General features: G+C 48.3%; 2 protein-coding genes across 3 annotated transcripts in view; one reads left to right on the top strand and one right to left on the bottom strand.

The window, feature by feature from the left end:
• The window catches only part of EED (embryonic ectoderm development), a 32,342-nt gene extending 20,817 nt beyond the window's left edge, over nt 1-11,525 (bottom strand). For both annotated transcript variants that reach the window (XM_068110690.1, XM_068110689.1), the window contains exons 1-5: nt 11,378-11,525; nt 9,160-9,279; nt 7,912-8,004; nt 5,229-5,294; nt 1,239-1,364 (exon numbers count right to left, since the gene is read on the bottom strand). In XM_068110690.1, coding sequence (XP_067966791.1) covers nt 1,239-1,364; nt 5,229-5,294; nt 7,912-8,004; nt 9,160-9,279; nt 11,378-11,473 — 501 coding nt within the window. In that variant the 5' untranslated portion in view covers nt 11,474-11,525. The remainder of the gene's footprint in view (nt 1-1,238; nt 1,365-5,228; nt 5,295-7,911; nt 8,005-9,159; nt 9,280-11,377) is intronic.
• Nucleotides 11,526-12,508: 983 nt separating this feature from the next.
• Nucleotides 12,509-17,943, top strand: part of CYB5R4 (cytochrome b5 reductase 4) — a 68,608-nt gene continuing 63,173 nt past the window's right edge. The window contains exon 1 of the mRNA XM_068110688.2: nt 12,509-12,602. The gene's annotated coding sequence lies outside the window, so the exon portion shown is untranslated. The remainder of the gene's footprint in view (nt 12,603-17,943) is intronic.

Here is a 17,943-nt window from a genome sequence, read left to right on the forward strand (position 1 = left end):
GTATGTTTATGGAATTAACTACGAGGACGACCTTCGACCTTTCTTTACATTACGGAGGGTGACATTTACACACAACAAAACCATAATTCTCACATTCGTTACACTTTCTCAAATTCGTTACAATATATATATATATATATATATATATATATATATATATATATATATATATAAAACATGCAGAGAGAATGGTAGATAAAAGCAAGTGAAGGAAATTCTACCACTTTTTGCACGTGATATTGGAGAATGCCCCAAAGGTGACATCCTGTGAGTGAAGCCAGCTAGAAACACGAACAGTTCAAGAGAAGTCAGATACAAATGAGTCCAAGCAGTTCCAGAAGGTAAAGCACTGTGACTGCAGGTCGTGAAAATTTCCACTTGAAAAAGTTTCCATCAGTACACCTTGGGTTTGCAGAACACGACGGTGTACTGATGCACTCATTTGCAGGCTGCAGCCTCTTCCCTCTCTTCAGACCTTGACAAATCACAAGGTGATCAAACACTTGGAAAACGTCTTTCAATCCTGACAAATCTCTCTTAATATCCCCCTCTGAAACCCGTTCATCTACTTTCTTAATAATCATTTTGAGGAAGTTCAGCCACTCAAGCTCCTGGGTCTCACTATCAGCCATGCTCCTAATTGGGCAAACCACATTTCTAAGTTGGCTTCAAAAACTAGGCAGCGACTGGGCATCCTCCATCATACAAAGTCCTTCCTTGGCACACCTGAACGCCTATCCACCTACAAGGCCTTCATCCACAGTTTGATGGAGTACTGCTCTCCCCTCTGGGCTGGCTGATGTACAAGTTCTTCAAGGCATTTACTTTCTCATCCAATTTGCTTTCTTACTTTCTCTGGGCAGACCTTCTTCAGGCATTACTCTTGGTGACATTTCTAACCCCTCTTCATTTCAAAAGGTCCTTTTTTATGCTATTCACACAGAGTTTACACTTTGTTGAGATGTGGATCTCCGCTCGGATCCCGAGGTGGCATTACATTCATGATACGTTGATGTTTCTAACCACTCATTGCTAAATTTGCCATCCTTTGGACCGAGGGATTGTGTACCAATGATTCATTAATACTGCCCCCCCCCCCCCCCCAAAACATGCACAAACATTGGCACCAAATCATAAAACAATGTAATATAATTAGTCTTCATAGCACAGAACTGATTTTATTCAAGGAAAGTGGCACATATGATGACCTAACAGCCACATTTTACACAGTTACTCACTTTGATGCACTGCATGGTTATGGGGTTGATGATACGAATGATTCCACGAGAGCCAGCAACAGCCAACAGTGGGTGTCCGGTGATGCGGTCATATGTCCAGGCACAGGTGTAAAAATTCTCCTCTGTCTACATGTAAACAGAGAAATTGCATCTGACCTCGGGTACAACATGGGGATACCCTTTAATTTGACAAAAATAAAAATGTTCTCTGGTGCTTTATCTGTCCCACCGCAAAGACAATAAAAGTAAAATAACATGGAAACACATCTGCACAATACTTCAGGGTTCCAATGTTGTCGATCGCATGACGAATGGCCCAAATGTTTTACTGGACCGCTCAGACTAATTTAAACCCAATTGTCTTTTTCTTTTTTTGTATATATAGTCGCGGCTCGTGGGAAGAGCTAGTACTAGTACACTGAGTAGATCAGGGTGTAATAGGACAAAAGGAACAGTAGAGAGAGGGTGAAACACCAACAGCCGAGTTGGAGGCCAAGAGGGAGACTTGGACAAATAATGGGGATGGGGAGAGGATGCGTGGGGTGGAGAAGATGGATACAGAAAGAAACTCCAAGGAGGGAAAACTGGGTACTTGGGTGGAGGAGGGTTTGAGGTGGGGTGGAGGGTTAATGAGGTGAGAAAATGTCATATTTTTCATGCAATGTCCGGTATTTTTTTAAAGCATATTACCGTCTTACTATAATTATATTACAATTACATATTACTACAACAAACAACAACATGCATTTTAAGGCCATTTTCCCTGCAAGAGTGGGGGTTAGCCTTGCGGTCCCCATGACAATCTTCTCCATTTTGCCCTATTTTCTGCATCTCCCCTTGTTAACCCCCTTGCCCGCATTTCTTCTTCGACCATATTTAGCCAAGTCTTTCTCGGTCTTCCCCGTCCTCTACTTCCTTCTACATTCATTTCCATCACTCTTCTCAACCAGTCACTTTCATCCTTCCTCAACACATGACCAAACTATCTCAAACTGTTTCTCTTCACAGCATCAATCACAGGCTCTATTCCCATCATCTTTCGCAATTCATCATTTGGCGTCCCCTCTCTCAACGATACTCCACACATCCACCGAACCATTCGCATTTCCACCCTTTCCAGCCTTCGTTGCTGCCCTACGTTCATTACACATGTCTCGCTCCCATAAAGCATAACACTTCTCACACATGCAGCATACACCTTTCCCTTCAGCTTCAACGACACTCCCCTCCTCGTCAGCACGCCACTCAGTTCCCGAAACTTCTTCCATGCACATCTCACTCTAGCAACCGTTGCCGAGTCTGATCCACCTTCTCCATTCAGCATGTCTCCGAGGTAGCAAAATGTTTTCACACCTTCCAGCTTCACGCCGTCTCCAAGATCCAACTCAACATTTCCTCCATCTGCAGCTCCCTCTGTGCACACCTTACACTTGAATGTAGCTGCCACACTGGTTCATGACCCTCTCAAACCACTACATTTTTGATGAACCCACTCAGTGCACATTGTACATTGAATTGAGTTCACTCCGACACCCTTCCTGCACACAGCATATCTCTTAGAGAGATGTGTTATAACTTATAATGCACCCACACTTCCAGTACTGTCTCTGCTGAAGACACCTATACTGCTGGAACCTACTTATAAAGGCCTACAATCTACCGAAACAATTGATCTTTAACCAGAGTTCACTTTTTCATTTTAAACATGCTTCATTGCTTTAGTCGTATTATGGAAAAGAAGAAGCACCCACACTTTCTGTATTTTTTTTTAATCGGACAAGTATACTGAAGGAACATGCTTCCAAACAGGAGTTCTGCATGAATGTGTCATGTGCTGCGTTGGCAATCAGCTAGTAAATAATAAAATGTAGCGCAGTGACCACTTGGGCCACAAAGAATCAAACCCTGCTTTTGGATTAGGAAGGGCACATTTTCACTGGTGGCTTTAACCATTACAGCACCATTATTTTTAAAAAATATTTTCATAGTTTTCCAAGTCATGATGAATGGTTAACGGTTAAATAAAAGTTTATTTAATATATTATGGACAAGGACATTTGCAAATACCGTAAAGATTACTTAAACATCAATTCACTTTCAACAGGGTTGTGTTTTGCTTCTTCGCATTCACATCTGAACCCATGGCTCAGGACGGTGGATCTACAGTGCTTTCAGAAAGTATTCAGACCCCTTCACCTTTTTCACATTTTGTTATGTTGCAGCTTTATGCTGAAATCGTTTAAATTCATTTTTTTCCTCACCAATCTACATTCAATACCCCATAATGACAAAGAGAAAACAGGATTTTTGAAAGTTTTGCAAATTTATTAAAAAGAAAAAACGGAAATATCACATTTACATAAGTATTCAGACCCTTTGCTATGACACTTGAAATTTAGCCCAGGTGCCTCCCATTTTTCTTGATCATCTTTGAGATGTTTCTACAGCTTGATTGGAGTCCACCCTGTGGTAAATTCAATTGATTGGACATGATTTGGAAAGGCACACACCTGTCTATATAAGGTCTCACAGCTGACAATGCATATCAGAGCAAAAACCAAGCCATGAGGTCGAAGGAACTGCCTGCAGAGCTCAAAGACAGGATTGTGTCGAGGCACAGATTTGGAGAAGCCTACAAAAAAAATTCTGCTGCATTGAAGGTTCCCAAGAGCACAGTGGCCTCCATAATTCTTAAATGGAAGAAGTTTGGAACAACCAGGATTCTTCCTAGAGCTGGCCGCCCGGCCAAAGTGAGGAGTCGGGGGAGAAGGGCCTTGGTAATAGAGGTGACCAAGAACCCGATGGTCACTCTGGCTGAGCTCCAGAGATCCTGTGTGGAGATGGGAGAAACTTCCAGAAGGACAACCATCACTGCAGCACTCCACCGATCTGGGCTTTATGGCAGAGTGGCCAGACGGAAGCCTCTCCTCAGTGAAAGACACCTGAAAGCCCGCTTGGAGTTTGCAAAAAAGCACCTAAAGGACTCTCAGACTGTGAGAAACAAGATTCTGTGGGCTTTCATGTGTCTTTCACTGAGGAGAGGCTTCTGTCTGGCCACTCTGCCATAAAGCCCAGATCGGTGGAGTGCTGCAGTGATGGTTGTCCTTCTGGAAGTTTCTCCCATCTCCACACAGGATCTCTGGAGCTCAGCCAGAGTGACCATCGGGTTCTTGGTCACCTCTATTACCAAGGCCCTTCTCCCCCCGACTGCTCACTTTGGCCGGGCGGCCAGCTCTAGGAAGAGTCCTGGTTGTTCCAAACTTCTTCCATTGAAGAATTATGGAGGCCACTGTGCTCTTGGGAACCTTCAATGCAGCAGAATTTTTTTTATCGGCTTCTCCAAATCTGTGCCTCGGCACAATCCTGTCTTTGAGCTCTGCAGGCAGTTCCTTCGACCGCATGGCTTGGTTTCTGCTCTGATATGCATTGTCAGCTGTGAGACCTTGTATAGACAGGTGTGTGCCTTTCCAAATCATGTCCAATCAATTGAATTTACCACAGGTGGACTCCAATCAAGGTGTAGAAACATCTCAAAGATGATCAAGAGAAATGGGAGGCACCTGAGCTAAATTTCAAGTGTCATAGCAAAGGGTCTGAATACTTATGTAAATGTGATATTTCAGTTTTTTCTTTTTAATAAATTTGCAAAACTTTCTAAAATCCTGTTTTCTCTTTGTCATTATGGGGTATTGAGTGTAAGATTGATGAGGGAAAAAATGAATTTAAACGATTTCAGCATAAGGCTGCAACATAACAAAATGTGAAAAAAGTGAAGGGGTCTGAATACTTTCTGAATGCACTGTTGGTTCAAATTTCAAACACAGTTGTGTTGATTTGTCTATTGGTTACAAACCTTGTGATGCATACACAGTGGGGTGAATGCATTTAGAAGTATTTTATTGGGGAATCTCTTGCGATGCCCGATATACTAAATCATATTGTACGTCCCAGTGAAAAATCACAAACAATGTCTGCTATGTTCCTGCAAACCTCAACATCCACATAGGACTGGAGCAGTTTAATCTCTCCCTGAGGATGGCACTCGTACAGCGTGACCTGCAAGACAGTTCCAGAGGGATGGTTGTGATTGGTGGGGTGGGGGTAGGTCTGTGGACAGTGTAACAAGCACAATGCAAGGCCTCCTTTAAACTAGAGGTTCCAGGGAACCTGAACTCAACTGGTCTATATCAATAAGTTTAGAATATGCATAATAGAACCACAAACTATATCGTTTATATGTGCTAAAGAGGTACAGTAACGTTGAAGGTTTGATCAAATTTTGAACAAATTTGATCAGTATTTGTGACTTTTAGAGCTTGGACATCATCCAAACTGATGTTTATGGGTCAAGTCATGTCAAAGGTCACGACGGTCATTTTTCGGACATCGTCAAAACCCGTAATATATGCGTTGAGGTTTGTTACATACTGTCTACACACCAAGTTTCAGCCTTCTAGCTACATTAGGACGTACCAGATTGACAAAAATTGATTTTTCAATCTGGCCGCCCTGCTGCGCCCATTTTTGGGCGTTCAACGCCCAAATGCAATCCCAAACTAGTTTATGTCTTAAAGATGCTGCATAACAAGTTTCATCAAATTTATTCATTATTTGTAACTTTTAGAGCGTAGACGTCGAATTGTTTACAGACGACAGACAGACGACGGACGACGACAAAAACTCAGCTGGACATAGTCCAGTTGTTAACAATGCACAAAAAGGCAAAAGTACATAAAAAAAGCAAGCACTCAAAGCAAAGTACCCCTCTACAGTATCACTTCACCTCACTCCTTCCATATGAAACTACTGGTCGGAGAGTTACCTCTACCATCAAAAGGCAACAACCAGTATAACCACCAAATACTGCCATGTTACAAATAAATATGTGCTGAGAAATTAGTAAAGACAACCCTGCCATCATCAACCAATGGGTGAATAACAGGAAGTGCAAACAAGGCAAATCAAGTTAGTCAGAGAGCAGAAGCTACCTGGATTACAAGGTCCAATTAAACTCTAGACCTGGCATTAATTAGAACCAGGTAACTGGTATCCACAACAATCTTTCATCATGTTGTGGAACATCGGCCGAGGCTCTTGTGCGAATTAGATGAAAAGGGACTTTACTGAAAGTTCCGGTATACACAAAGTTCAGGATAATATTTCAGTCCTCATTATCTTCTGTTGTCTACCCACAAGCATGGATATCCCATGGCAGTAGAACTTCAACATTTTCAAACAATTTTGAATTTTACATGCAAGATTTCTTAAACAAGTTCGTGTTTCTTCCCAGTAAATAGTTTCCTGGGAATTCCTGGAAAGTTGCGGCAAATCGATTCAGGATTCCTGCCTTTTCGCTGTTTTTTTTTCTTTCTTTCTGTTTGGACTCGGAAAATTTGTATTCAAAGCATCTCTAGTGGCAAGTGTAGATGTGCTTGCGCTTATGCTTTGAACTCTGTGCATCTCCTTTCCCAACACAAAGGAAAAACTCATCAACTTGTATTTTATAAGCCATCCCACAACCATCCATCCACAACCTTCGAGGTCATCCCACAACAAGATGACGAAATAAGAAGTGTGTGTGCAATGGTAAACGTTAGCTTCATACAAAGGTACATGATGATTGGATCGAAAATGCGGCTGGAGTTCCAAAAAAATCCGTTTTCAGCAGGCATGTGTTGCGATATTCCTACATAGTACAGCATATCCTAGTTTGTTTATCATGTGGGTACAAGGTGATCCTAAATTAGAGGGTGTTTAATGTAGAAGGAACAAACAGTCAAGGCTGAGTGAAATGACGCCTCCACCAAATTGCAATTTAAATTTTGGTCACAATTCTACACATATGAGAACTGTCATTACCTCCGCCACCAAACGTGGGCGGAGGTTACGTTTTCACCCCTGTGTTTGGCTGTGAGAAGGATATCACAAAAAGTTGTGGACGGATTCAGAAAAAAAAAATGGTGGACAGGTTGGAAGTGTGACAAGGACAAATCGATTAGATTTTGGCGAAGATCTGGATCCGGATCTGAGAATTTTAAAAAGCGATTCTTCCCATTGAGTGACCGTGCTAAAACCAATGAATAACACGATATCTAAAAATGTTGTGGATGCATTCGTACAAAACTAAGTGGACAGATTGGGTGTGTGACAAGGACGAATCGATTCGATTTTGGTGAAGATCTTAATATGGATTCAGATATGAGATTTTTATATTTTTATTAAGTGATTCTTCACCATTGAGTGATAGGGCCAAAACCAACATATAGCAGGATATCTCAAAAAGTTATGGATGGATTTGGACGAAACTTGGTGGAGAGGTTGTGTGTGTGACAGGAATCAATTCAATTTCGGTGAAGATCCGGATCCGGATCCGGCTCGTTGAATTTTAGGCGATTCTTCACCATTGGGAGATAGGGCCAAAAACGATACAAAGCAGGATATCTCAAAAAGTTGTGGACGGATGAATTTGATTAAATGCGATTCTGTGTTGTGATTTTCTGGTCTACTCTAGGATACAAAACGTAAACTGTTCACCAGGTGGAGGTATGCTCTCCGAGTGCCGTTCTAGTAGTTGCAACTGTGATGGATCAAGGTAAATTATCTCGAAGTGTAATCAATTAAAATATTTCAACAAATTTCACCCCTCACGTCTGACACCATGGCCCTTACTTACCCTGTTGCTGCCTACAGTGGCAAATACCAGAGGGTCTCCTTCACGGCTGTGCCAGTTAAACTGGACCCCAAACAGGGGCTGCCCATGGTCCTCCTGGATACAGAACATATGCAGTTGTAGAAACTGAGAAAAAACGTTCTTGCTGTAAACAATTAAAATACATCCTCCAGATCGTAAACATTCTTTAGACATTTGAGTCACAAATTGTATGGTAGGAGTAACGGATCGTTCGATCAAAGGTTAAGTGATCATATACGTCCTCGGTTGTATGTGGCAACATATAGTCATTAATTAATAGTTGTGAAATGGAAAAATGGAAAAATGATTTTTTTTTTTTTTTTTTTTTTGTATACAGAGTCGAGGCTCGTGAAAGAGCTAACATTTATCAAACAAACAAATCAAACAAACAAGCAAACAAAGCATATAAAAAGGGGAGCGGTCGACAAGATGGGGAGAGAAGGGGAGGAAGCACACAAACACAACATTTGAGAGCAGGGACATTGGGAGATGTGTGGGAGGGAGAGGGCCTGGGGGGAGGCAGTATAGGTATAAAACGCAAGGACACCAAGGACTTCCAGGAAAGAAGTCGGCACCTCAAAAAAGTGGATTTGGGGTGAAATTAGCGGGGGTAGAAAAGATCAAGGTTTTGGATGGGGGAAGATAAGATAAGATAATGTTAAACATCAAATGATAATTATTAACTTAATTACCTCTGCCACCTAAGATGGACGGCAGTTACGTTTTCACCCCTCTATTTGTCTGGCAGTGAGCACAATATCTCAAAAGTTATGGATGGATTTGGACGACATTTGGTGGACAGGTTTGGGTGTATGACAAGGATGAGATGAGATCGGTCCAAAAATGATAGATAACACGATATCTCAAAAAGATGGACGAGTTATGACAAATCCAGATGGACGAGTCAGTTAGGTGACAAGAACAAGCAGATTCGATTTTGGTTCAGGTCCGAATCCAGATCCGGCCTATCGGTGGGAAAAAAAAATGAACTATTCAGCCTAGCGAAGGTATGCTCTCCACCGAATGCCGTTCTAGTTTTGATATTGACAGCTGCCCATCAATCTATTTGGTGGAAAGGGATGATCTCCTTCCTCAGATGCTCGGTAATTGGACGCCTGTTACACACACATCTGCCATCTTCACCTTTTATTCTGGCTTTAATGTCAAAGTCAAAGCCATGGCGAACAACACCGGCGAATACCTCTAAAGCAAGGGGTGCAGGTGCCTCACCTTGAGGACTGTGATGCAACGGAAAGCAAAGCGGCACTTTTTCGATTTCGACTTTCCCTTTCCCCAGTTCTTCTTCCCAGCCAATCCAGTAGCTCCACTGCCTGTACTCACCGCATCATCCTGTTAACGCACATCACCCTCAATGAACACACAAAGAATAGTGTCCAGGAGCACTAGCAGAATGCCCATAGTACAAAACGGTGTGCCCTAGAAATGCTGAAAATAGGGGTCAACATAAACATAGGATTCATTTCCACGAGTGCATGGGGATACAAGGAAGCTCATGCACAAGAAAAGCACATTTTTGATGAATTGTGCATTTAAGTAATAACTTTTATGACAACCTCCACTGTAGTTTTGCATCGTTGAATCAGAACAACTTTGGAGTTTCAATATTTTCAATCGTGAATCAGTTTACAGCTGTTATTGTAAGACTTTCTTGTCATTTTCACCTGGGACACAACAATGTCTGGGCATGAGCTTTTTTTCTCCAGAATAAATTGATGAATATATATGCAGAACTTGAAACATTGAAACGAGTTAACAGATGGTTTAGGGACGTTGTTTGGATGGCTGCACACATTAAAAGAGGACAGTGGGAGAGGGGTTCAGGAGAGAGGGGGGAGAGAGAGAGGCGTTATTATTTCCATAAAGCTTTATTAACTAGTGAACAATTGTTTTGTGTAATAGAGACTGGCCTTTGGGCTGACAGGATGGCCTAGAGGTACGCACACACCTCTAACCCGTCTAACCTGAAGGTACGCACACTCGCCTCCAGCCCACGTAGCCTGTTGAATCCCGACACACAGCTGTCAACTGTCATCCTGGTGTTTCACAGGCAGAGTGATTCATGAATGAATGTGTGCGATGTCCCTCGGATGGACATTAAACTGGGTGTCTCATCTGTCGACATTAGTTGGTCGACGTTACCCATTTTGTCCTTCGCGGAGAGTATGCGAGCCATCACCAGCACCCTGAACAAATTACAAATTCCTGCCATAAGTACTGCTGGAAGAGAGATGGTAAACCAACCAGTATGACTCCAGGCCAAGAACTAACACTCAGTAGCACAAAGTATGGTACATCAGATCGGAGACCGCATTTATTTTTGTATACAGAGTCGAGGCTCATTGAAGAGCGAGAACACAGAACGGATCAATAAGTAACAGAACAAAAGGAACAGTAGGAGAAGGGGGTAAATGCCAGCAGCAAGGCCGAGGGGCAAAATAGACAGAGACGGACAACAAGGGATGTGGGCAAGGATGAGTGAGGGGTAGGGGATAATGCAGGAGGTGGATACTCGGGAGAGGGGTGTGGATATTTGGAGGAGGGGAGAGGGGGTTAAGGGAGAGGAATGCTTTAACGAGGGTAGAAAAGATCATGGTTTTGGATGAGGGACAATCTGAGATGGTGGTGAACAGCTGTCATGAAGACCTGGAAGGAAGAATTAGGTTGAAGAGAATGTGGAAGTTGGTTTTACAGGTGGGGAGAAAGAGGAACTAATGAGTGGAGGTGAGCAGTGATCCTGGATTTAGGTAGTTCAACCAGAAGGGCGATGATGGTGGACCGTATGGACCCTGCAGAAACCTGGGGGGGGGGGGGGTAGGAGGAGGGAGGGTGGGGGGAAGGGTAAGGGGGGGTGGAGGGGTAGGATTGGGGGGTGGAGGGGTAGGATTGGGGGGTGGAGGGGTCGTATTGGGGGGGGGGGGGTGGAGGGGTCGTATTGGGGGGGTGGAGGGGTAGGATTGGGGGGTGGAGGGGTAGGATTGGGGGGTGGAGGGGTAGGATTGGGGGGTGGAGGGGTAGGGGGAGGCAGGAGGACAAAGGTATTTGCTATTTGACCAACTACAACCGTTCCACTTATAGTGGTGTAAAGTGAGATAATATTTCATTATTTGTGCGGTTTGCTTGCGAGTACATCACATGTATAACTCTTAGTCTTACTCTTTCATCGATCGGATACAAAATGTGAAACACGCTCTGTTATAATTTATAACTGAAAGCGAATGGAGGCAGGATAGATGGCTTAACATCGTTTCTGGACGCAGACACCTCAGGACTTGTTCACACAAGCAGAAAACAACGGGTAAGTGTCTCAGTGATACTCCTCTACCTCCCTCTGCAATCATTTCTCACCACACAATAATCATTTTACACCGAGCACTTCGGGTTTTATACATTTGTCATTGCTTGTGTCGCAAGAACAAGGTTAATGTACCGTATCATCTCCTGAAGCATCCGGGTTACTGATATCGTCCAGAACCATGTATTTCTTCTGCACCGTCTCACTAGTCGAACCTTCCGCCTCAGCCATACTAACTTGCCGTAAAAAAAATATATAAAAAATTCAAAGCGAGTGCCGTAAATCGCCAAAAAACGTCGCAAATCCACGACACCTACCGTAGAGCTGCATTGCTGTCGTAAAGACTTTCCCTTGTCTTCCTGCTGCAAAATCTACATTCTCACTAACGGACCGTTATTGATTTTCATTTATCAAGGGCATCAACACCAAGCCAAATAGAGTCGGTTTATAAGGAGGTTTTAAAATCAAAACGTTTTGATATATGACGCAAGTCATGTGACCGGTTTTCCTCATTTAAAGCGATGTATGAGCGTCTTACAAATTCCCGTGAAATCAGGGAAATGATTGAATAGCATTGCCCGATTTAATTAAAATTACGATACACACCATAGGCCGCATAATCCAGGATATCATTGGTCAACGAGTGTAAATGGGTATTAAAAAAAGGCTTCCGGTTATATATTTTTTATGACAGGTAACAAACGCAACAATGCAACCTATACATGGCACATTACTAAAAAGGTTTTGCACTACATGAAACTTGTTCCTTTCGGTGGTTAGACGAACCTTTTTTCATAGAGGTAATTTTGATTTGTAGCAAACACACTGTAAACCCTCCCTCCGCCAACATTTACCCCTCGATAGTTGATCCCTTCGATTGGCGATGCTTTTCTTATATATAAACTATAGAGCTTTAGAATCCCGTGCAACTTGCTGGTTAACACAAAAAACAATTTTATGTATCTGATGACGGTTAAACAACAACCAACCAACCAACCAAAAGGCCTTCCGGTTATCAAGTTCAACTTTGAGGCTCCACGCCAACGATTGGTTCGCATGTTTTAAAACAACAACCAAACAAACGCCTCAGCTTGTTTAGAATTTTTTCTTTTTAGGCTCGACGACCCCTTGGATGGAAAAAGCTCAAACCAACAACTTAACAAACCTCCCAATTTATTTTTTAATATCCGATTATTAGGTACATCATATTTGAGGGAAGGGACGAAAATAGTTACATAATTAGAAAAACAACAACAACAACAACAAGCCTTTGAGTCTGATGCGTGTGAATGGTGTGATCCAGGGATTACGTGTGGCGACGTCTGGGGATTGATTTATCAGACGGGAGATGGTTTATAGCGTGAGTGGGAACGTGGGAATTGTCGCTATGACGTCTTAATAATCCTGTGATGAGATGATAGTTTTATATTCCATTCTATTCTAGTTAAATTGATGCACAATACTGTATAACTTTACCTTCCTTTCTCGGATTATCAACTATAGTGTAATGTTGTGGTGCTATGCACACACAGCTCGTTTGCCAAGAAGGTAGGCCACCACGCGTTGAACAAAACCAAACACTTTATTCAAGACTCTGGCTCACACGTAAGCACTGGGCGCAGTGGGCGGGCTCGACTTTCGAGCCCGCGTATATATCCCGAGGCCACGCCTTGCCCTCGGGCGTGGCCGGTCGGCCGAAAGGCGGGGGGTGGTCCAGGTCGAGGTGGGCCGGCTTGAGGCATGTATTTCAGTTCAACCCCTAAAGGGGCTGTCACACCTTGACGATTTAGCCAGCGTATGCCGACGTATCAAAATTTATCTAAAACGCTGGCACACGTTGAATACGTTATGGGTAAGTTTCCTATACATTAAGAGCACGCTGGCATACGTCGTCGTAGTACGCCGAGCTCGTCGACAAATTTTGTGCATGCACAAAATTTCTCGACGTATCCAGCGTATGACTTGCACATTCCGCATACGCTGGCCATAAGTTGTAGGCACGTTAGGCGATCGTTGACACACGTCGACACACGTTACTTGTAAGTCGAAATACGTCGAGATAATGTCTAGCGTACCCGAAACTTATTTCTAACCTATGAGTAACGTGCTTTGAACCTATGTGTAACGTATCTCCAACGCATATTGACGTATGTAGACGTATTTGACGTTTTCCGGACGACCACAGAACTTACTGAACGTGTTTCTAACTTACAGCTACCGTATAATGGCTATTGGCAGCGTTTAGGGGAATTGGTATATATAAATGGGGTTCACAGGAGGAACCCGTCAGTGTTCCAGACTCCATGGGGAGGGTGTAGGTGATGATGGATCCTCCTTGCGTCCGCGTCCACGGCCACGGCCACGGCCAGGAGACTTCTTGGCAGCATTCTTCGAAGTTTTCTTCGGCATGTTGACACTTCGATGTCTAGTGCGATTATGATTTGAATCATCGGCGGCAGCCTTTTATAGGCTACGCCACATGATCGTCGGCGATACGCTGCCGCGCGCTATGCATCCGTTAGACTATCGTTGGGCATAAGTTGTTGTGAACGCCGACAACACGCTAAGCATTCGTTGGTATAAGTTATCTATAAGTTATCGAAACGTTCTGTGTACGTTACTAATACGTTATGCATACGTCCAACTCATTATGAATACGCTATTATATGCCCAAAACTGAAAAAAAACATCGATAGTTCGACGTGTGCCAGCGTTTTAGATAAATTTTGATACGTCGGCATACGCTGGCTAAATCGTCAAGGTGTGACAGCCCCTTAAGCCTCATGACGCCTTTGCTCGGGGCGTGGCCCGAGCCTTGCTTCCACGCCCGGTCGCTCGCGTCACCCACTGGTGCGCGGAATTATGACCCGCCGGCATTGTGTCCGCCACACGCGTCCCCCCAGAATTCCCGCGCACCTGAAGGGTGAGCTTGCGGGGAAGCCGGATAACCCAGCCGAAACGCCCTCTGGCGATGCGTGCAGGGCTGGGGGGTTGCGGGGGTGGGGGGTGCCGGGGGTCCGCCCGCCGGGGGACGGCCTCGACGTGGAGGCAGAGCTGCTTGCGGGGGGTGGTCCAGGTCGAGGTGGGCCGGCTTGAGGCGGTCCATAGAGATGCGATCTGGAGTACCGCCGATGTCCACGGTGAAATGCTTGTCCCCGGTCTCCAGCACGCGGAAGGGCCCGTCGTACGGCGGCCGCAGCGGTGCCCGGTGGGCGTCGTGCCGAACAAAAACGTACTCCGCCGTGCGAAGCTCCGGGGCGATGTGTGAGGGTGGGCAACCGTGGTGCGCCGTTGGCACCGGGGCGAACCTCCTGGCGGTCTCCTGAAGGGCGGAGCGCTGTTGCGTTGCGGACCAAGGTGCCGTGGGGTCGGGGATGAATTCGCCCGGTAACGCAGCGGTTGTCCGAAAACCAGCTCCGCCGAGGACGCGCGCAGGTCGTCCTTGGGCGCCGTCCGGAGGCCCAGCAGGACCCAGGGGAGCTTGTCGGCCCAGCTGCTGTCACGGAGGCTGGCCCAGAGCGCGGCCTTCATCGAGCGATGGAAGCGCTCGCACCGGCCGTTGGCCTGGGGGTGGTAAGCCGTGGTGCGGTGGAGCTTGACGCCGAGCCCTTGCGCCACCGCTCCCCAGAGCTCCGAGGTGAACTGGGGGCCGCGGTCGGACGAGATGTCCGAGGGGGCGCCGAACCGGGCAACCCAAGTGGCGATGAAAGCTTGTGCGACGTCAGCCGCAGCCGTCGCCGCCAATGGCACGGCCTCCGGCCACCGGGTGGTGCGGTCCACCATGGTGAGGAGGTGGGTGAAACCCCGGGAGGGGGGCAGAGGTCCCACCAAGTCGACGTGGACATGGTCTAACCGACGCTCGGGCACCGTAAAGGGGGCCAACGGGGCCTGGTTGTGGCGGTGGAACTTTGCGCGCTGGCACGCGAGGCACGTTCTGGTCCAGTCGCGGACGTTCTTCCGGAGGCCACGCCAGACGAACTTTGCCGCGACTAGCTTCTGGGAGGCCTTCGTGCCCGGGTGGGACAGGCCGTGGATGGCGTCAAAAACTGGGCGCTGCCAGCCAGCGGGCACGATGGGGCGAGGCCGACCAAGGGAGACGTCGCACAAGAGGGCAGTGCCCGCGACGTCGAACGGTACCTCGATGACGCGGAGGCCCGTGACGGCGGTCCGAAAGGCCTGGACATCGGGGTCGGCGGTCTGGTCCGCCGCCATCCAGGCATAGTCGATCCCGAGGTGGACCGCGTGTGCGACGGACCAGGAAAGGCAATCCGCCACCGGGTTGTCCTTACCCCTGACGTGTCGGATGTCCGTCGTGTATTCGGACACGGCAGAGAGGTGACGCTGCTGCCGGGCCGACCACGGCTCGGCGACCTTGGCCATCGCGAAAACAAGGGGCTTGTGATCGAAGAAGGCCGTGAACGGGCGGCCCTCGAGAAGATGGCGGAAGTGTCGGACCGCTAGGTGGAGCCCGAGAAGCTCGCGGTTGAAGGTGCTGTACCGGCGTTCGTGCGGGCGGAGCTGCCGGCTAAAAAACGCCAGTGGCTGCCAAGCACCATTCACCCACTGCTCGTGCACCGCGCCCACCGCGTAGTCCGACGCGTCGGTGGTGAGGGCGATTGGTGCATCGGGCGTCGGGTGCGCCAGCATGGTGGCGTTGGCCAAGGCCAGGTTCGCGCCCGCAAACGCCGCGTCCATCTGCTCAATCCAGGCGATATCACCTTTGCCCGGCTTCCCCCGGAGGGCCTCGTGCAGGGGGCGCAGGAGCTGGGCGACGCGGGGCACGAAGCGGTGATAAAAATTCACAATGCCCAGGAATTCCTGGAGCCCCTTGATCATGCGGGGGCGCGGGAAACTCCTGACCGCCTCCACCTTGGCCGGTAAAGGAATGGCCCCGTGCCTGGTGATGCGGTGCCCCAGGAAGTCGATAGCGGTGACGCCGAACCGGCACGTCGCGGGGTTGATTATCAGGCCATGCTGGCCCAGGCGTTCGAAGAGCATGCGGAGATGGAGCAGGTGCTCCTCCCGGGACGCGTTCGCGACTTGGATGTCGTCCAGGTAGACGTAGACGAAGGACAAGTCACGCAAGACGCTGTCCATGAGCCGCTGGAACGCCTGGGCCGCATTTTTCAACCCAAAAGGCATCCGCAAGAACTCGAAGAGGCCGAAAGGCGTTATAACGGCCGTCTTCGGGACATCTTCTGGTTTGACGGGCACCTGGTGGTAGCCCCGGATGAGGTCCACCTTGGAGAAAATGGTCGTTTTCGCCAACCGGGCGGAAAAGTCTTTAATGTGTGGGACCAGGTAGCGGTCGGGGGTGGTGGCGTCGTTGAGCCGGCGGTAGTCACCGCACGGCCGCCATCCGCCGCCGGGCTTGGGCACAATGTGCAGCCGTGAGGCCCACGCGCTGTTGGAACGCCGGACGATGCCCAGCCGCTCCAGCGTGACGAATTCCGCCTTCGCAACGGCGAACTTCGTTGGGTCGAGGCGGCGCGCTCGGGCGTAGACCGGTGGTCCGACGGTGGGAATATGGTGTTCCACCCCGTGTTTGACGGCCACCGCTGAAAAGGTGGGCCACGTGAGCGCCGGGAATCTGGCGAGGAGGCGGGTAAACTCGTCCGCTGCCGGAAGCGTACAGACCAACCTCGCCGGACGGAACCGCTCAGCAAGCCGCTTGGTAAGCCGCTCGGTGAGCCGCTCAGCGAGCTGCTCAACGAGCCGCTCAGCGAGCAAGCGAGCGCGCTGAAGGTTTCGGCCTGGACGAGGCATCTGCGCTTAATGTCCACCAACAGCCCATGCGCACAAAGGAAATCCGCACCGAGCAGGGCCATTGGCACACTGGCGGTGACGAAAGACCACTGGAAGCGCTGTTGCCCGAACCGCAGCGAGAGACAACGCTTCCCGAATGTGCGGATGGGAGTTCCGTTGGCAGCGAGCAAGGCGGGGGCCCCGGCCTGCGGCTTGCTTGTCGGACGCGGAGGCAGGGAGGACGCTTACCTGCGCTCCAGTGTTGCACAGAAAGCGACGACCAGACGAGGTGCCCTTGATGAAAAGGAGGCTGCCGGAATGGCCGACGCTCATGGCCGCAAGTGAGCGCCGGCCCGGTCGTTTCCCGACCCGTCTAAAGAGCACGGCGGGCGGCACGCCCAGGCCTTGCGGCTGAACCTGGCATGATAATAGCACCAGGTTTGCGGTGGTGGCTGCCGCGTCGGCCGTGATGGCGGTGGTGGGTGGGGCGTAGCAGCGGCCACGAGGGACTCAGGGGGCGCTGAAGCCTCCGCACCGGGATCCACTACGGCAGCACTATGCGTCCGCCGCGTGTCGCAGGCCGCGAAAAATTTGTCCGCCTCTGGCCAGGGCGCGGGGTTCCGTGATAGCCGAACCGGCCAGCGCGAGCCGTACCTGCGCAGGTAGCTGGCGGAGGAAAAGCGCTCGGAAAAGGAAATCCGGGCGTTTGTCTCCAAGAAGGGACAACATATAATCCATCCGAATGGACGGTCGTGTGTCGCCGAGGGCGGGAAGGTCAAGGAGCCGGTCGGCGCTGTCGGCCTCCGTGAGCCCGAACGTGGTGATGAGAAGTCGCTTGAGCGCCGCGTACTTGTGGGTACCCGGCGGGTGCCGCAGGAAGGACACGACGCGGGCGGCAGTGCCGGGTCCGAGGGCGGCGACCACGTGAAAGTACATGGTGTCGTCCGCTGTGATGC

This window comes from Myxine glutinosa, chromosome 3, assembly GCF_964187855.1.
Source record: "Myxine glutinosa chromosome 3, kmMyxGlut1.1, whole genome shotgun sequence".
Taxonomy (NCBI): Eukaryota; Metazoa; Chordata; class Myxini; order Myxiniformes; family Myxinidae; genus Myxine; species Myxine glutinosa.